A 22123-nucleotide genomic window follows, 5' to 3' on the forward strand; every position below is an offset into this window, starting at 1 on the left:
GGCTCTTGTGCACTGCACTTCCTTTTAATGTCCTTGACAACTGTATGAAGTTGTATTGAATTCCAAACAGTAGTTTTCAAGTTATGCTCTGGACAAGGAAAAGTAACAAAGGGCAATAACTCTGTATATAGTCAAGATGGAGTTATGGTTCTTGTGCACTGCACTTTCTCTCAATGTGCATGACCATTGTATGAAGTTATATTGAATTCCAACCATTAGTCTTCAAGTTATGGTCCGGACAAAAAAAGCAATGGAAAAGTAACAAAGGGCAATAACTCTGTAATAACTTTAGATAGAGTTATGGTTCTTGTGCACTGCACTTCCCCTTATTGTGTTTGACAATTGTATGAAGTTGTTTTGAATTCCAACCAGTTGTTTTCAAGTTATGCCCCGGACAAGGAAAAGTAACAAAGGGCAATAACTTTGTAATTAGTCAAGATGGAGTTATGGTTCTTATGCACTGCACTTCCTCTCAATGTGCTTGACCATTTTATGAAGTTATATTGAATTCAAACTATTAGTCTTCAAGTTATGGTCCGGACAAAAAAAAAGCAATGGAAAAGCAACAAAGGGCAATAACTCTGTAATTACTTTAGGTAGAGTTATGGTTCTTGTGCACTGCACTTCCCCTTATTGTGTTTGATAATTGTATGAAGATGTTTTGAATTCCAACAGTAGTTTTCAAGTTATGCCCCGGACAAGGAAAAGTAAACAAGAGCTGTCCGTAAGACAGCGCGCTCGACTTTTTTATTGCTTGCCAATAAAAAAAGTTTTTGCAGTAAAAGGCAATACAAGAATCTCTGTATTTTTAAAGTGAACAATGGCCATGAGCATTAAGATATTTAGTGAAGAATTATTTTACTGAATTGTGTGATACCCTTGAACACTGCAGCAAAGTTTGAAATGTTTAAGTCAAAAGAGGGCTGGTAAGAAAGAAAAAAAAACTAGTTGTTTGATACCCTTGAATATTACAGCAATGTTTATATGACATAATTTATGGTAAAGTGAACAAGTGGATAGGAATGAATTTTTTTTAGATTTTTTTAAGTTTTTTAGTGCTTGCCTATAATACAAAACATTGACAGTTAAGGGCCATAATTCAAATAAAATCTTTGACAGAATTACCTTCTCCTGGACATGTTTGGGAATCATGATTGTAAACAAGTATTCCAACTTTCAAATTAATATCTCAAACAGTTCAGTCAAAAAGTGGACTGGTACTAAAAACTTAACCAAGATTCTAAGTCGATAAAAGGCCTTAATTTTTAAAACAAATCCTTGACAGAGTTACCTTCTCTTGCGTACAGATGGGGGTAATGATGTGAAATAGCATTAAAAGTTTCAAAGCAATATCTCAAAGGGTTAAGGCAATAAGTGGATTTTACCCATATTCAATGTATTTTCTAAGTCAAAAAGGGGCATAATTCTGTCAAAAACCTTGACAGAGTTATGTCCTCTTGTCTGTTGATGAAGGTCGTGATGGTAAACAAGTATGGTCAGTTTCAAAGCAATACCTCCAATGGTTTTGAAATAAAGTGAGGTGGTACAAAAAACTTAACCAAGCTCAATACACTTTCTAAGTCAAAAAAGGGCCATAATTCTGTCAAAAACCTTGACAGAGTTATGTACTCTTGTCTGTAGATGGAGGTTATGATGGTGAACAAGTATGGTAAGTTTCAAAGCCATACTTGTAATACTTCTGAAATAAAGTGGGGTGGTACGAAAAACTTAACCAAGGTGTGACGCCGACGCCGACGCCGGGGCGAGTAGGATAGCTCCCCTTTTCATAGAAAAGTCGAGCTAAAAAGGGCAATAACTCTGTAATTAGTCAAGATAGAGTTATGGTTCTTGTGCACTGCACTTCCTCTCAATGTGCTTGACCATTGTATGTAGTTATATTGAATTCCAACCATTAGTCTTCAAGTTATGCTCCGGACAAGGAAAATGCAACGGACGTCTGGACCGACCTACCGACCAACTGATCGACCGACAACCGGGTGACTCCTATATACCCCCCCAAACTTCGTTTTTGGGGGAATAAAAACATATGGGCAAAATACAGATAGTCCTAGTTTCTTAACCCTTTACCTCATGAGCATATTGTGAAAAATGGCCGTTTTCATTGAAAAGCCTCCTGTTACAAGTTCAAACTGCTATGAAACTATGAACAAGAGCACCACTAGGCGAAGCATTATATGCCCGAAAGTGTTGGGTTTTTTTTGTTAGTAAGGATGAAACATTTGTAAGACATGGGAATTAAATACAGTATTACCTCCTTCAAAAAGCATTCTTCCTTTATAGCTGAAGAACCTTCATTTATATATATACAGTTGCTGCTTTCAAAGCACCACCATCAAGTTGTAATTATGCTCCAGAAACCACAACTTTCAGTGTAAAGATCATTGTGACCCTGACCTTTGACGTTATGACCCTAAAATCAATAGGGGTCATGTATTGGACATGGCTGTTCATCCTATAAAATTTTACAGCTGTAGGTTATTGAGCTGAAACTGTTTTCAGTTTTAAGGTAATAGTGACCTTGACCTTTGACCCCAAAATCAATAGGGGTCTTCTACCCAATATGGACAATCATCCGATGAAGTTTGAATACTGTGGGCCAAATGGAACTTAAGTTATGCTCTGGAAACCATTTTCAGTTTCAAGGTAATAGTGACCATGACCTTGTGACCACAAAATCAATAGGGGTTAATTTTGAATTTTCAATTTTGAACCCAGGGCTAGTATTTGAACAAGAGGGCCATGATGGCCCTGAAGTCGCTCACCTGTATATAGGCCCCCGGAGCGCGGCCAGTTTAAACCCCAGGGCTTTTATTTGAACAAACTTGGTAGACACCCATTAGAAGATGTTTCATGCTAAACATCTAAGGTCTAGCTGGTCAAGTTTTTTCTTTACACATATAGTTAAAAACAATGACACACCTGGGGCGGGGCCAGTTTTGACCCAAGGGCTTTTATTTGAACAATATTAATTTTGTAGACACTTACTAGAAAATGTTTCATGCTTAATATCTAAACTCTAGCTATTCAGGTTTTTTCAAAGAAGATTTTTAAGTTTTTGCTATACACATATAAGGAAAATCAATGTCACCGGGGCGGGGCCAATTTTGACCCCAGGGCTTTTATTTGAACAAACTTTGTAGACACTCACTAGAAGATGCTTCGTGCTTAATATCTAAACTCTAGCTATTTGAGTTTTTTCAAAGAAGATTTTTTAAGTTTTTGTTATACACATATAAGGAAAATGAATGACCCCCGGAGCGGGGCCAATTTTGACCCTAGGGCTTTTATTACAACAAACTTGGTAGACACTCACTAGAAGATGTTTCAAGCTTAGTATCTAAACTCTAGCTATTTGTTTTTTTCAAAGAAGATTTTTTAAGTTTTTGTTATACACATACAAGAAAAATCAATGACCCCCTGGGGGCAGGGCCAATTTTTACCCCAGGGTTCTTATTTGAACAAACTTGGTAGACATCCATTAGAACATGTTTCATGCTAAATATCTTAGCTCTAGCTCTTTGGGTTCTTTAAAAGAAGATATTTTAAGTTTTTACTATATGCATATAGGGAAAATCAATGACCCCCTGGGGCGGGGCCAATTTTGACCCCAGGGCTTTTATTTGAACAAACTTGGTAGACACCCATAAGAGGATGTTTCATGCTAAATATCTTAGCTCTAGGTCTTTGGGTTCTATAAAGAAGATTTTTTAACTTTTTACTATATGCATATAGGGAAAACCAAGGACCCCCCGGGAGGGGCCAATTTTGACCCCAGGGCTTTTATTTGAACAAACTTGGTAGACACCCATTAGAGGATGTTCTTTTTCATGCTAAATATCTTAGCTCTAGGTCTTTGGGTTCTATAAAAGAAGATTTTTTAAGTTTTTACTATATGCATATAGGGAAAACCAATGACCCCCGGGCGGGGCCAATTTTGACCTCAGGGCTTTTATTTGAACAAACTTGGTAGAAACTAATTAGAGGATGTTTCATGCTAAATATCTAAGCTCTAGGTCTTTGGGTTCTTTACAAAAAGATTTTTAAGTTTTTGCTATACACATATAAGGAAAATCAATGACCCCCGGGGCGGGGCAAATTTTGACCCCAGGGCTCTTATTTGAACAAACTTGGTAGACATCCATTAGAACATGTTTCATGCTAAATATCTTAGCTCTAGCTTTTTGGGTTCTTTAAAAGAAGATTTTTTAAGTTTTTACTATATGCATATAGGGAAAATCAATGACCCCCTGGGGCGGGGCCAATTTTGACCCCAGGGCTTTTATTTGAACAAACTTGGTAGACACCCATTAGAGGATGTTTCATGCTAAATATCTTAGCTATAGGTCTTTGGGTTCTTTTAAAGAAGATTTTTTAAGGTTTTACTATATGCATATAGGGAAAATCAATGACCCCCTGGGACGGGGCCAATTTTGACCCCAGGGCTTTTATTTGAACAAACTTGGTAGACACTTACTAGAAGATGTTTCATGCCAAATATCTAAGCTCCAGCTCTTTGGATTTTTTAGAAGATGATATTTAAAGTTTTTTCTTTTGGTTGCCATGGCAACCAGAGTTCTGCATGGAATTAAATTCTTTGAACAATTTTCAAAGGTGACCACCAAAGGAACATTCATGTGAAGTTTGGATGAAATTGGCTCAGTGGTTTATGAGGAGATGTCATTTAAAGTAAAAGTTTACGGACAACGGACAGACGGACGCCGGACGAAAAGCGATCACAAAAGCTCACCCTGTCACTTTGTGACAGGTGAGCTAACAATCTTCATATAAGTCTACCAGACACTGCCTTATACAAATATCTATGCTCTAGGCCTTGTAGGTCTTTACAAGAAGATTTTTTAAATTTATTTATATAATTCCTTTTTGTTGCCATAGCCACCAGATTTCTGCATGGAATGAAATTCTTTGAACAACTTTGGAACTTGGAAGCCCTTCACCCAAGGATCAATCCTGCCAAGTTTGGTTGAAATTGGACTAGTGATTTTTCACAAGAAGATTTTTTAAGTTCACTATATAATCTATATAACATACATAAATACAATACATACATACATGCAATACATACATACATATGCACACACGAACACACGCACACACACACATGTGAATCACAATATGCCACCACATCGCAGATTCTGTGGTGGCATAAAAATATTTTAAGATTTTTCTATTTTTAGTTATAGCAGCCCCTGAAAGGGGCCAATCAATCAAATTTTAGCAAACTTGATAAAAGGCTACCTAAGAATGCTACAGACAAAGTTTGGTGATCATCCACCCATTAGTTCAGTAGAAGATGATTAAAGTTTTATTTCTGTTTTTAGCTTTAGCGGACCCTAAAAGGGTCCAATCAAATTAATATGAGCAAATTGGATAAAAGCCTACCTAAGAATGCTACAGATAAAGTTTGGTGATCATCCATCATTTAATTTAGTGGTGTTTTTTAGCTCTGTTGACCCCTAAAAGGGGCCAATTGAAATGACATGAGCAAATTTAAATGTGACTGTCACAAGGATGCTACAGACCAAATTTGAGGTAAATCTGCCCAGCAGTTTCAGAGAAGATAATTGTTGACGCATGAAGACGTACGATGGACCATCCCCCTTTGATACTCATACCTTGAACCTTTCGATTCTGGTGGGCTAAAAAGCACACTGCCATCACAAAAGTTTGCCTCTGACAACTTTGTCTTTTTGAAAATTTGTATAAAACTGTAAATGATTAAAAGTTAGTGACACAGATCAGCATAATCCATAATTATGTAAAAATTTAGTCAATTTACCTTTACTATAAGCTGAGAATCTGCTTCTTTTTTATCCACTTCTTTAACATTTACATTTTCTGCATATCCATAAGGCCTAGCTAGAGTTGTCTGTGATGGTAGAGCTAATTGTTTATCTCCTTTTGATCTGAAATACAAAAACAACTCTGAAGTCAAAATTAATGTCATCAAGGGGGAGAATCACACCATTCGTTACCCAAACAAACAAGATAGTGGATGCAGCCGAAAAGTAAGTTTTTCCTTTTCTTCTCTGAAATTCGCGATGTTCTTGTGTAAAGGTACATATAGCAGCCTTTTCCACAATTTTCCGGGCACAGGATTTTATTTCATGATGTTTTGTCCCGTTCTTCTTTTGAAATGTGGGTCACTAGAATCGAAGCGAGAGAATTTTCCACTGGTTTGATCATGATAACGTACGGCTTCTTCTCTTAAATTCACTGTTTCTTTTACATGTATGTATATTAACTGAAACCACTGACTTTAAAAAATTGATGTCGTCATCTAAGCATTCATGCCGTTTTTGGCTTGATTTACCGCGTAAATATTAATATCGGGTCATTTTCCGGAAATGATAACATACGGCCCATTTTTCTCATTGGTGGATTTCCATTTGTCCACTCACCTGATAATAAATTATTTGTGCCTATAGAAATGACAGAATCACCAAGTAGTTTTAAAACTAGTCATGTGACTAGCATGACAAACACACTGGCAATAACAAAAGTTATCATAAGAACTCTGTGAGATCTTCATTTGAAAAATCGGGTATAAATCTGTTAGCCAGTGCTTTATGTTTGCAAGTTTGTATAATAATTAGGTAATTATGTATGGCAAGGATGAGGACCTGAAATAAACAGGTCAATACTTGTGAATTGGCAAATAATTTGGAAATTTTACTCAAAACTACCAGATCTTAAATAGGAGGTGATGAAAAATGGCCTATGAATTAGTTTTTGACACATAATGACAAGCTTAATCATTAAAGTTTAATTTAGCACCTAAAACTTATTTTTGAAAGTTGAAAATAACCATTTTTGATGAGTGTTTTTGTAATTTATACAAATGTTTTTCGACGAAATCCGTGACAGTTATCACAAGAACTCCTGAACAAGTTATCATAAGAAAGTGCTGTGGGCAACGTCCCAGGGGACGATGACCGGATTATATATATATAGCGGCGATATAAAATATTCGATCATTTCTTTTGCCTTGTAAAGGAAAGCTTTCCTGGGAAGAGGGTTTTCTTGGGGGGTTCTTTTATTTTATAAAATGGGGCTTGGTTTGTTTTGGGGGGAAGTGTCTTCCTGACTTTTTCACAAATTTTCTGTGTTTTAAAGTATTTTTATAACTTGAAAGTGCTGTGGGCAACGTCCCCGGGGACGATGACCGGATGATATATACACAGCCACGATATAAAATATTTGTCCTTTTCTTTTTGCCTCGTAAAAGGAAGTTTTCCCGGGAAGAGGGTTTTCTTTTATTTTATAAAATGGGGCTTGGTTTGTTTTGGGGAATGCATCTTAATGACTTTTTCAAACAAATATATGTTTTTATAGTAATTTTCATTACTTGAAAGTGCTGTGGGCAACGTCCCCAGGGACGAAGACCGGATTATATATATATATATACAGCCGCGATATGAAATATTCAATCATTTCTTTTGCCTTGCATCATGTAATCCTTACGGAATGAACTGAATTTAAATTATCATTTTGCATTCATTCTGTGAAATATCAAATATACACGCAAATTAATCATAAATTTTTTGTAATATTTACGGAATGAACTAAATTGGGAACTTATTGTTTTGCATTAATTCCGTTAAATTTAATATATTGATCTTAAATTTATTAACAATCTGATGTGATCTTTTTGGAATGAACTAAATTTGTAGTATCATTTTGCATTCATTCCGTAAAACTAAATATTGAATAAAAATTTATTAACAATCTATGACGATCTTTACGGAATGAACTGAATTTTTAGTATGATTTTGCATTCATTCCTTAAAATTTAATATATTAAACTTAGATTTATTTGCACACGGATATGATATTTACGGAATGAACCAAATTTGAATTATCATTTTCCAGTCCATAAAATATTATAAATGGAACCTTATTGATTAACCATTTGATGTGTTCTTTACTTGGGGATGTATCGATTTGGATGTATCGATTTGCATTCATTCCGTAAAACTCTATATATGAACTCAAATTTATTAACAATCTGATGTGATCTTTACGGAATGAACTAAATTTGAAGTATCATTTTGCATTCATTCCTTAAAATTAAATATATTGAACTTAAATTTATTTGCACACGGATGTGATATTTACAGAATGAATCAAATTTGAATTATGGTTTTCCAGTCCATAAAATATTAGAAATGGAACCTTTTTGATCAACCATTTGATGTGTTCTTTACTTGGGGACGTATCGTTTTGATTCATTCCGTAAAACTTTATATATGTAGCCAATTTTATTAATAATCTGATGTGTTCTTTACGGAATGAACTAAATTGGAATAATCGTTTTTCATTCATTCCGTAAAATATCACAAATGGAAGGAAATAACATACAATATGATATGCTCAAAACGGAATAAACTGAATATGAATTATCGCTTTCCATTCATTCCGTAAAAATTTGTAGATGGAAATAAAATCATTTACAGTTAGATAATTATGTTCTTTATGGAATGTCACGATGGACTGAATTTGAATTATTCCTTAAAATACATGTTATTTCACATTAAGCCTAAGAAGGCGACTTGGCAAGTACGATTTACAGAGATAATGCGCGCGCATCATGAGTAATAATTTGTTTCTTAAATTAATTCAAGCATTTACATGATACTTATTACATCTAATGTAAGTCACGCCAAATATAGTAACTTAAAAAAAATTGTCCCCTGGGGGACGATGACCGGATTATGCCGACCTCTTTACTGGGCAGCTGCATGCTTTTTACCAGTTCTAGAGTGGTTGAACCAATGCTCGGCGCATACCAATGCTCGGCGTAAAATTTTTTTTTTAGAATATCTGAAAATGTCTTGAGTTATCTCCGATTAAGGTCACTGGTGCTTTTATTTACATCTTTCACCATTTTATCCTGGTGTGGTTCACTGCTGGTAAAGTCATGTGACAATGCTAATAGCAGACGAACAACCGTATACATGTAATCCCCAACATATAAATTATTAAAATCTTTTAACACTAGAGTTCTGGGGCTGTAAAATTTAAACTAAAAGTTGGGTACTTGTAAATGTATGAACCTAATTTGGTTGTTACAATTTATTCAATATGTTTTCTTCATAGGATAAAAAAGAGATTTTATTCGAAAAACAATCCTGCATCATGTAGTATTGTACGCCGAGCTATGGTACAATTTCACGCAAACCACTCTTGTTTATCCGGACTATCTTTAGCTCCAGCCATGCACATCAATATGTGATTAGCAAATTTTACACAATGGCTATTTAAAACAATATCATCGGTCTTGAAAATGGACATATAACATTGAGGTTTGTTGACGTTGATTTGAATTTGCCATATCAAATATAGTATTATTACGCCAAGCGTTGGTCCACCCCCTTATGCCAGCTTTGATTTTAACTTTTATCTCAGTCTTGTAGTTCTTTTTAACTTGCTTTTACCTTGTCTCTATAAATTTGCACTTAACATATTTGTTTCCACACGCCTGCTTAATGTAATCGATTACGATTTTTAAGCAGTATGATGTAGATGTAGATAGATGTCAGTGTTCGAAATTAGCAATAGTCCGATAGCCCCTGACTACTAAATTTCTCCTCGGGCTACCAACTTTTTACAGTAACAAGCCCGACCAGACTACTGTATTTTCAGAGGCAATATAAACAACTGTTTTGAACAAATGAATCGTGCTAGTGAAATTTCTTTTGGGCTAGTGAATATTCCAATCTGGTAGACTGACCGGCCTAGTGGATTCAAATCCGAATTTCTTACACTGAGATGTACATTCCCGGTAGATAGTACAACCAGGAGGGTTTAAGTGAGATTTTTGACGAAAGTGAGCGAGTGACTTTTAAAATTTGAATTGTGCCATTTTAATAGAATGAATTTTACATTAAAATTGCTGTTTGTTGACATATATTATTAGCCACTTATAATATATATTATAATAAATAACCATAATCATGATTTAATCGCCATTAATTGCCCTTATTTCTATATACAAGTTCAGCGATCTTCCTTTCAATGCATGGAAAAATACGAAAGTGACTTGTAAAGTATTAAATATTGAGTTACGATTAAATCCTCATAATGATTACTTTAAAAAAAAAAAATTATATATTTCTGATAATATACGCCTACAAACTGCAAATTTTAGTATAAATTTCAATTTAAACTCTATATTTAATATTTTACAAGTCACTTTCGTATTTATCAAAGTGAGCGAAAGAAAGATCACAGAACTTGTGAATAGAAATTAGGCCTATCAATGGCGATTTAAGGTGAATCACCTTAATCATCATTCACGAATACGAAAACCTAGCTAAACGCCGTTTTCCAGTACTTTCTGTACATAGCTCTGGGGAATTCACCTAATGGAGTGTAATAGCGATCTCGATGTTTTCGGTCTTTTTTAAATTAAATTGAAATAAAACAGGTATTTCTTTATAACAAATTAATTAAATATCATTATATGAATAATTCCATACAAAAAATAAAGTAAATACACAAGTTTATGCAGAAAATAACCTTATTTATTATGGAAGATTCCACTACGTCTGTTTAAATTTTATTGATTTTCATCATAAACAATTTATTTTTTTGAAAAATTTGCAATGGATATTAAAGGAATATTGATTATTTTCAAAAACATCATTTTTTTCCACCTTAAACGGTAAAATAATGATAGAATTAGAAAAATAGAAATATCATGTAACTGCGTTATGTATTTCATTTGGTGTAATTCCCCAGAGCTAAATCCGTAACGTACCGGAAAACGGTGTTTAGCTAGGTTCTAGTTCTACACCATACTGCTTTAAAATCGTTTACGATCACTCTAAGCAGGTATACATTGTAAACATTTTTTTTTAAGAGACAGTTATGAGATACAAGGGAATCCGGGAACCAGCCCCTAGCTCTTATTGAATAGACCCCTTGGTTCTTTTACATGCCCAGTGTAGATATATAGCACTGATAGTGATACATGCGAGGATTACTGGATTTCTTACCAGTACACCTCTAGTTAGGTGGGAAACACTGAAAGTGTCTCTGAAAAATCCCAAGGTTATAACCCAGGATCGAACCCGGGACCTCAGGAGTGATAATCAGTGGTCTAACCAACTGAGCTATCGCGCCACCGAAAAGGTCAATAGTGTAGAGCTGTCATCGATATCGACAATATCGATGTATCGTTGATATTTTTTTGCCGATCAATAATCGATACACATTTTAAAAAATCGATACTTTTGATTTAAATTTTATAAATTAAATGTCTAGAAATTATAAAATTCAGCAAAAATATATACAGAAGCAGTTATTTATATGTAATGTTATGCTTTTGTTTTAAAGTGGAATTATTTCATAGCAATGGTGACAAAAAATATTGTCTGGAAAAAATCATGCAGTGGACAAGACACTGTACAGAACATGTTTTTGACTGAAATCATTGAAAGATGTATGAAAGTGAATGACATACAAGTGAGTATAGGATATTATTGATATATCGGTGTGTCGTTGATTTTAGTCACTTGATATCGATATATCGTTGATATACTTTGCACTGAATCAATGACAGCTCTACAATAGTAATTATTTTTTATAAGAAATGTTATTAAGTTTCTAATAATAAACGTCTACAAACAGAAAATTCACTGTAAATGTCTATAAAAACGGTGCAATTTAAATTTTAAAAGTCACTTTCGGTCACTTTCGTCAAAAATCTCAATAATTTATACCGCAACCAGGATAGATCCGAAACGCATGATAGTTGTTACCAAAATTATTTTCAAATATGTACGCGAAAAGGTTTAAAAATTTCTGACTTTGATCTCGTGATTTCATGTTTTAGTTATCTGTTGGAAATTATTATGTAGAATCGTTTAATAACCTATTCGCTCCTGTAAAATCTATTGTCCATTTATGAAATTTCCTGCTTCTTGACGCCATGTTGGGTTGAGTATAATGCACCACAAATACAGGCTGAACACCACAAAAGAATGACCCCAAACCGTTTCCTCCCCTGACGGTTCTCTCCCATATTTGAAATATACAGACAGTTTTCCCCCATTTTTTTTTAATGCAGACAATTATGCCCCATTATTTTTTTTATAAGTTATCATTTTATTTTTTACTTAAAGCAGTATGTCTCCAGAATCATGCAAATTTTCATGACAATTTTTAAAATGTATTTTTAAAAAAAGTAAAATACAGTAGTGTGAAGTGAACAAAAAAATACACATTGTATCCCGAAACAACCAATTTTCAATCACAACCTAAATTCAAACACATTCTTAATTCTGTGGCGCTGATGTCATGTCTGACTAAAGTACATAAAGTCACTTGTTGTATAAACTTAAACACTTGCAGGAATGCCATACTTGATTAATTGTCAGATGTTATCATAAAAACAATAAGAAATTGTTTATTTTAAGTGACACAATATAAATTGCCCAACTTTAACTATCTCAAAATAGTCATTTGTTTAAAATAGTGGTAAAAATTGTTCCAAGCAAGTTAATTTTTTTTATAAAGTATTGGCTACAGAGTTTTACCATTTACCTCAGTCTTCGGTGTATTTAAAACATTTATTTATATGATGTAACGTTACCACTTATTGATAAAATCTTAAATTGTAATCAAGTTTTTTTCAGGTTAATCTTTGTAAGCGATACCATTTGGCAGATCTAGACAAGTTTCCATATTTGGTATAATATTATAAAGTGGGGAAGGTACAATGGCTGTAATAATTGGATGCATTTATCATTTTGCACCCCAAATAAAATAGCGTACTGAGAAGTGACACATTAAACTGCCCTTTTTATACACATTAACAGTAGTCATACCATACATTGTACATACTGTACATATGTTAATTATAACATTAAGTGTAAGTTTTTTAAAATCCTGTAAAAACTGTTGAAAATCATTGAATAGACTGTTGTGAAATTTTCTACAATTTTTAGTAGCCCTGATTTATCTTGAACAAATTCTTTAGTGGTGATTACCCTGCTGTTTGAATTTAGGTTAAAATATTCTTGGGAGTGACCTGAGTGGGTCATATCGTTTTTATTGTTTTTCTAAGAAAGATTAAGACATATTGAAAATGAATAAATGTTGATAGATGCATTGATATCTAATATGAATTTAAAGCATAATTCCCCCATCCATTTATTATTGGCTAAAAACAACTTTACCGATTGAATATTGGTTATTCCGGGATACACGTCTTTATTGCCTCCGAATATTCGAAGATATACCCCGTCAAAATATGCATAAATACCTCTTACTGCGTTAGCAACGCAGTAGAATTGTAGTGATTGATACTGCAAAATCAGTCATTAATCACACATAACATGTAATTAATTTATTAAATATCAAATTTGTTTACTTTTTCTTAAGACCTTAATACGTTTTTTATTTAAAGATTGAATTTCTTGAAATATTTTGGTTCATCTGGAGGCAGCTTTAATCTAATATTTTTTAATGTAGATTATTGAAACAATTTGTTTAATTAAGTGCATTTTATGTTTTATGTTTGTCACAAGGTGAGAAAAAAGTGCAGCCTGACCGGGACTCGATTCCGGGACCCTCGTAATACCGTATCGCGGCTCTACCGATTGATCTTTCCGGCCGCTTACACATCATCTCCCCTAATAGTGAACAGTTCTGAACCGTAACATACTCCCCTGCTATATTGAAATTCGTCCTCGAATTTCACAGAGTTGCAGAGCAATGTGAATTAATTCTGAGCTATATATAGTTACGGCCCTACGTTGGGCGCCAAATGTCACAGGGTGAGAACAATGTGCAGGCTGGCCGGGACTCGAACCCGAGACCCTCAAAATACCGTACCGCGGCTCTACCGCCTAAGCTTTCCGGCCGCTTCCAGATCACCACCCCTAATAATGAACAGTTCTGAACAGTGACATGTTTATCTTAAAAGTGTTTGTAAATTTAACACCTAGTTGCCAGGTATTTTAATCCTATCAACACCTTCATTGTGAGAGATTAAGATTATTGGACAGTGAATGATACACACCTGTTATTATGTAGAGATCTAGTGATATTCATTCATTTGTTAAATAGCGAATAAAATCCCCGACTTCCCTTCGCGGCGTGCACGTCGCTCGGAGGGCATAGGTCACCCCAGATGGGTGACCGAAGTATGTCACGTAGCTGGTAAGACGTTACCAACGGCGAAGGGCGTGGCCCTACAAACAGCTACGCATGGTCCCGAAAGAGGTGCGTTTCTTCCTATTGTCTACCGCGTTCAAGATGCGAAGATCTGGGTCCTAGAGAAGATCTCTACAACGAAAGACGGCATGAGAAGACCTCCGATCAGCGACGTTGAAGACGAACTAAGTCCTCCGTTGCAGGCTCTACGACCAGCGACGTAACAGAGGCCGATAGTCTGGGACATATGGCAAAGCCGGCGCCATGTATAAATAACACTAAAAAACACACAATAGCAATTAAGGTGGTAACAAGTATGTTCAAGTAAATAAATAAGCAACAAATGGTATGCAATCACATTTCACATTTACTTTTACACAAAATTGATAAAAGAACAGTCATTAACATAACACAATATTATAATACCAAATAACTAATAAAAATACTTATTCATCAACACCTTTGAAATGACAAATATTTAAAACTAATCAACACCTAGATTCCGGAGCAGAGCCAGATAAACTTTCTCCATCCACGGCACCAATCTATTATTCTATTTATCCTGTCACCGTTTTTTTAAAAGAATTTTATTAGGCAAACTACCTTTAACCACACTATCGGAAATGTTTTTAATTTAATAATAAGAAGGCCCGAAGCGTGCATTATTCTACAACAATGCACTCGCCGTTCTTATAGATATCATCTCCCTATGTATTTTCACATTGAGGGCGCCATTTTGTTTGAAAAATGTGATAAATAAAAACAATTTTTTGTCGAATTTTGTTGTGAAAACTATCTAGAATGAAAGAAAATGGTCTAACTAAGAAAATGAATTCGAACACCAATATCTTTTATTCAGTCGTTAACACTGTACAGACGTTTAAAGTATTGTTTACGTGACGTCACAATGTAGCGCCTTGAACAGCACGTGCAAAACAATCAAATCAAGTACGCTATTTTAATGTCTCAAACGAGTTAAGTTTTACATTTATTTCACTTTCAATAATTTTTATTTCGCTTGAAAAAATTATAGAGTGAAATAAAATAAATAAACAAAGTTTTATCAACGTTTCCAAAATTCGTTATTCTACACACAGAAGATTTAACGACAGTTATTTTCATACCACTGAAACGGCCTGTAAAGAACGTTTCTATTGGAAACTCTGAGGCGAAAACAAATTTAACCACCAAACATAAAGTTCAACAATATAATAATAATTATATTTTTTCTTGAAAAGTAGTCCGGCAAACAGGTGCCCATTCATGCATACCACGTGAGTGCCGTAGATCAGTAAAAATATACGGCACCTTGTAATCGGGCCGAAATTGACACAAGTGACAGGATAAAACGCCAATGACGTCACGTCAAAATATATGCACGGCCGTGCAATACCATATTTACGGAGTCGCAAAATCGGCACGGGTGAGTTATAAACAAAAGTATGAAATTTAGCAATTAAAATTCATTAATACTTTTTTCTTATAAATTTTATTCTTATTTATTAGAAGACAAAAACACAATAATTAATATTTATCACACACCCGTGCCGATTTTGCGAGTGAAGGATACCATACACACTGTAAAAATCATCAATTCTAAATGTAAAATAATCATTTCTTCAATCCTACCTAGAAGAAATGTCAACACCATCATCTCTGAAACCAACAACCGGTTCAGAGATCTGTGTGCAGATGGTGGTCACTGTATCAACCATGAATCTTACTTTACCCTGCATGGTACTCCAGACAAATCGCTGTATAAAGACTATTTACATCTAAATAGAAAAGTTTGAAAAATGTCTGGAACAAACATGAGGAATGATATAAACAAGAGCCGATTGAACCGGGTGATGCTCCCCGAATAGGTTTTGGACACAGGAAGGTATACCTCTTGTAGTGTCAGAGTTATGTCACAGACAAAGTTCAAAGTTTAAAAACAACCCAAATGTTGTGCACGACACATTGTCTCAATATGGTGATCATTTCTGTGAAATAGTTGTAAAATCAGACTTCAAATAAGGAAGTTATGGGCTAGACACGATTTTGCTGCAAGGTCATGCTGTGACATTGACCTTCAAGGTAGCACCCTGAATGTTGCATGTGACACATCTATTCAATATGGTGATAATCCCTGTGAAATAGTTGTTAAATCCGACTTCAAGGAACGAAGTTACTGGCCGAACGCGATTTTGCTGCTAGGTCATGCTGTGACCTTGACCTTCAAGATAGCAACCCAAATGTTGCGCGCGACACATCATCTCAATATTGTGATCATTTCTGTAAAATATTTTTAAAATCTGACTTCAAATAACAAAGTTATTGGCCGGACAAGATTTTGCTGCTAGGTCATGCTGTGACCTTGACCTTCAAAGTAGCGACCCAAATGTCGGGCGCGACACGTCGTCTCAATATGGTGATCATTTCTGTGAAATAGTTTTAAAATCCGACTTCAAATAAAGAAGTTATGGACCGGACACGATTTTGATGCTAGGTCATGCTGTGACCTTGACCTTCAAGGTAGCGACCCAAATGTTGCGCGCGACACGTCGTCTCAAAATGGTGATCATTTCTGTGAAATAGTTTTAAAATCCGACTTCAAATAAAGAAGTTATGGACTGGACACGATTTTGATGCAAGGTCATGCTGTGACCTTGACCTTCAAGGTAGCAACCCAAATATTGCGCGCGACACGTCATCTCAATATGGTGATCATTTCTGTGAAATAGTTTTAAAATCCTACTTCAAATAAAGAAGTTATGGACCGGACACGATTTTGATGCAAGGTCATGCTGTGACCTTGACCTTCAAGGTAGCGACCAAAATGTTGCGCGCGACACATCATCTCAATATGGTGATCATTTCTGTGAAATAGTTTTAAAATCCGACTTCAAATAACTAAGTTATGGACCGGACACGAATTGGGACGTACGGACGGACTGACGGACAACCCGACGACTATATGCTCCCCCGAAATTTTTCGGGGAGCATAACTATGTACTAGGAGTATCTAAGATGCCATCTGATGACTATAGAAATATCAAAATGGAAAACAAGTCTCATTTTCAGAAAGGGAGGTTTACAGGGAGGAGATACGAGAACATGATCTACATGCCAGTACCAACTTCATGACTGAGGATTCAGAATCCAATATGGAGAAACCAATGTTAATTTGATTTTTAAAATTGTAAATGACAATACTATAAAACTATATATGACCCCTTATAAAAATAGTACATCTTGGTACACTTATTAAAAGCTAACATTAATATTTGTACCCGAAATTAGACAAACTCAAAATTATAATTCACAACAAAAGATTGATATACTCTGTTTATGTGAAACATTCCTAAATGTAAATTTTCTAGACATTGAACTACAGTTGGACACTTCCACACTTTTACGCAAGGACAGGCCTTCCAATTTATATTGAAGACTGTTTATCTTCTGTACATAGTTCTGATTTAGAATTAAGTATTTCTATTGAATCCATTTGGTTTGAACTTCAACAGCCTAAATGCAAATCATTATTTTTGTGTTATGCATACAGACCATCATATTCTAAAGTTGAGAGGCTTGATAATTTTGCTATATCCTTAGAAAATCACATTTAGAGGACAAACAATGTATTGTTATTGAAGATTTTAACTATGATCGATGTTTTGAAGCATGATAATTGTTCTAAATTTAGATTTAATGCAGTCTGTAAATTTTTTCTCAGCTTGTTGAAAGTCTTACCAGAGTAACTTCAAGCTCTGCTACATTGATAGATCATGCGTTTTCTAACATGCCTCAAAATATAGCCGATGTTTTTGTACCTTCCTCATCCATAAGTTACCATTTTCCCGTTTGTCTTACAAAATATCTTTTTAACCGAATTGTTAGAGCAACCTTGGACAAAAGTAGTATCTGTAGAACATCAAGATAACTCTATAGATTTGTTCACTGATACATTTTTGTCTGCCCTTGCAAAACATGCATCAACCAGAAAAAAAAAACGAGTGAAGAGGTCACCAAACCAAACTGGATTAAATAAAGCATCATCGATGCTATTAAAACAAAACATCAGTTTCATAGAGTTAATGATACATATAACTACAACATATGGAAACAACACGTTATGTCTCTCATATATGACTCTAAGCGACAGTATTATAATTAAACCATTAATCAAAACAAGCACATCCCAAAGAAATTATGGACTGGTCTAAATACAAAATTCAAGGTTCAAACACATTTTATTGATAATGATAATGATGGCAACCCTTTTACTGACCCTTTTATCACTGCAAATTTATTCAACAGACAATTTGCGAACCTCCACGAATCCCATTAATCAGACTGGTTATTAAAATCCTGAGCTTGTTGAACTAAATGCATCTAAACTTCTGCATATATATATTTCCATTTGGTTTGAACTTAAACAGCCTAAATGAAAATCATTATTTTTGTGTTATGCATACAGATACATAACAAGAGGGCCATGATGGCCCTGAAGTCGCTCACCTGTATATAGGCCCCCAGAGCGGGGCCAGTTTAAACCCCAGGGCTTTTGTTTGAACAAACTTGGTAGACACCCATTAGAAGATATTTCATGCTAAACATCTAAGGTTTGGCTCGTTGAGTTTTAAAAAAAAAGATTTTTTAAGGTTTAACTATACACATATAGTTAAAAGCAATGACACCCCTAGGGCGGGGCCAGTTTTGACCCCATTTGACACTCACTGGAAGATGTTTCATGCTTAATATCTAAACTCTAGCTATTTGGTTTTTTTTAAATCAGATTTTTAAGTTTTTGCTATACACATATAAGGAAAATCAATGTTCCCCGGGGCAGGGCCAATTTTGATCCCTAGGGCCTTTATTTGAACAAACTTTGAAGACACTAACTGGAAGATGTTTCATGCTTAATATCTTAACTCTAGCTATTTGGGTTTTTTCAACGAAGTTTTTTTAAGTTTTTGCTATACACATAAATAAAATCAATGACCCCCGGGGCGAGGCCAATTTTGACCCAAGGGCTTTAATATGAACAAACTTTGTAGACACTCACTAGAAGATGTTTCATGCTTAGTAACAAAACTCTAGCTATTTGTTTTTTTTTCAAAGAAGATTTTTTTTAAAGTTTTTGCTTTACACATATAAGGAAAATCAATGACCCCGGGGCAGGGCAAATTTTGACCCCAGGGCTCTTATTTGAACAAATTTGGTAGACACCCGTAAGAACATGTTTCCTGCTAAATATCTTAGCTCTAACTCTTTGGGTTCTTTAAAAGAAGATTTTATAAGTTTTTACTATATGCATATAGGGAAAATCAATGACCCCCTGGGGCGGGGCCAATTTTGACCCTAGGGCTTTTATTTGAACAAACTTGATAGACACTCATTAGAAGATGTTTCATGCTAAATATCTTAGCTCTAGCTCTTTGGGTTCTTTAAAAGAAGATTTTATAAGCTTTTACTATATGCATATAGGGAAAATCAATGACCCCCTGGGGCGGTGCCAATTTTGACCCCAGAGCTTTAATTTGAACAAACTTGGTAGACACCCATTAGAAGATGTTTCATGCTAAATATCTTAGCTCTAGCTCTTTGGGTTCTTTAAAAGAAGATTTTTTAAGTTTTTACTAAATGCATATAGGGAAAATCAATGACCCCCGGGGGCGGGGCCGATTTTAATTCTAGGAACAAAATTTGTACAACTGGTTTTGGACCTATAGATGATACCATAGACCAAATATCAAAGCTCTAGGCCATTTACTTTCAGACCAGAAGATTTTTCAAGTTTTCACTATATGTATATAATGAAAATCAATGACCCCCGAGGGCGGGGCCAATTTTGACCCGAGGGCCATTATTTGAACAATCTTGGTAGTTGTCTACCACACAATGTTTCATGCCAAATATCTTACCTGTAGCCTTTGCCAATTCAGAGAAGTTGATTTTTTTATGTTTTACTATATACATATTAGAAAAACCTATGACCCCCCGGGGTGGGGCCAATTTTGACACTAGGGACAAAATTTGTACAACTTTGGTATTGGACCTTCAGATGATACCATAGACCAAATATCAAAGCTCGAGGGCATTTACTTTCAGACCAGAAGATTTTTCAAGTTTTCACTATATGTATGTAATGAAAATCAATGACCCCCCCAATTTTGACCCGAGGGCCATTATTTGAACATCTTGATAGAGGTCTACTACACAATGTTTCATGCCAAATATCTAATCTGTAGCCTCCGCCAAATCAGAGAAGAAGATTTTTTTTAGATTTTACTATATACATATAAGGAAAAACCTATGATTTAAACATATTTTATTGCCAAAAATAAGACATATACATACATGTAGACAGTTACAATACAATGACATGACATATTTGGCAAAAGGGTTGACCCACAAGTTCTCTCAACATTAGCAACGGGTCTTCCCTGATGCAATAAATTACAATAACTTATTTTACAAGAATGACTATCAGTTAGATAGAAGTAACAAAACTCACACATATATAGTACTTGGCTTTAAAAATGATTTTAGGTAAGAAAGAATAATAAAAATGATTGGGTGTACATGTTCTCTAGCTTGAATGGTATTTAACGATGTTAACTGATTTATATATATTTTGCGTTACAATGACTTAGAAAACATGTACATTTGCCGAATATACCAAATTCAAAAATAGATTTTGAGAAAATGAAATATAGAAGAAAAAAAAAAAAATAGAAGAAGAAAGAAAAGAATCTTGTCTATTGTTTTGCAAAAATGAAAGAAAAAATACATTAACATTTATTGAGATTGTGCTGGTTTGTTTTCAAAATCAAAAGCGTTTGCTTACTTTTATGAAATGCTGAACAGTCAAAAATATTTTATTATTATTTTCTAAAGACAACTCTTTGTTATCAACTAAAAGTAATTGGACATTTAAAGGGTGAAATTGCCTTAATTCGTTAAAAAGATCGATTCTCTCATTTCGATATTTCGGACAAGTAAACAAAAAAATGGTTAACATCTTCTATCTCATAACCGCATGAACAATTTGCATCCTGTGACAAGTGATTGCAGAATAAGTGGAAATTTAAGTTACTGCATGCATTTCTCAGTCTGCAGTGTAAAACTGAGAGTTTTCTTTCACCTGTAAGGTACCATTTTGGTGTGTGCTGTAGATCGAAAGGTTGATTTCTTTAATAGAGATTTAAAATGTGACAGAGTTTCTACAGATCTTGTTTCAGGTTGCAAGTTGTTCCATAGCATTACGGACGAAGGCACAAAAGAAGAAGAAAATATATGAGTCCGTCTGTTTAAAGTTGCAAAGTCATCTGAGTTTCTAAGATTGTATGGTGTTGTATATGAACTCTTTCTGGAAAAATATTACTTAAATAATCAGGAACGTCTCCATTATGAATTCTATATGTTAAAATAAGTTTTTGGTACGTTCTTCTATCAGATAGTGAGAGCCAATTAATTTCTTTATATAAATTTTGGAGAGAAACTGAACGGGTTAGGCCGCTTACGATTCTGGCTGCCTCATGCTGTATTTTATCTAACGTATCTTTTTTATAATTTGTACACCCATCCCAGACTACAGAAGCATATTCTAAAAGAGGTCTAAGAAATGAAATGTAAATTTGGTTTAGGGTTTCCCTGTTAAGGGAATATTTCAGTTTTCTCATTGTACCTAGTAATTTAGAAGCCGATAATGTTATACTTTTAATATGATCGTGCCATTTTCCATTAGAACTAAAAGTTAAGCCTAAATGTTTATGACTTTCAACAAATTTTACCGGTATGCCATCAAATTGTAATTTTGGATTGTTAACGTTGGATTGTAAAGTAAAAATAATCGCTTCTGTTTTGTTAGGATTAAAATCTACAAGCCATTTTTTAGACCATAAGTTTATCAAAGCTAAATCATGATTAATAA

The 22123-nt window shown here is 34.6% G+C and overlaps 1 protein-coding gene across 1 annotated transcript in view; it reads right to left on the reverse strand.

Annotated features, from left to right (window-relative positions):
• The window catches only part of LOC132730544 (ER membrane protein complex subunit 4-like), a 32354-nt gene extending 20274 nt beyond the window's left edge, over positions 1–12080 (reverse strand). The window contains exons 1-2 of the mRNA XM_060716500.1: positions 11918–12080; positions 5819–5945 (exon numbers count right to left, since the gene is read on the reverse strand). Of these exons, the coding sequence (XP_060572483.1) occupies positions 5819–5945; positions 11918–11976 (186 nt within the window). The 5' untranslated portion in view covers positions 11977–12080. The remainder of the gene's footprint in view (positions 1–5818; positions 5946–11917) is intronic.
• Positions 12081–22123: the final 10043 nt, after the last annotated feature.

Source organism: Ruditapes philippinarum, unplaced genomic scaffold (genome assembly GCF_026571515.1).
Source record: "Ruditapes philippinarum isolate M1 unplaced genomic scaffold, ASM2657151v2 ctg185_1_1_1_1, whole genome shotgun sequence".
Classification (NCBI taxonomy): domain Eukaryota; kingdom Metazoa; phylum Mollusca; class Bivalvia; order Venerida; family Veneridae; genus Ruditapes; species Ruditapes philippinarum.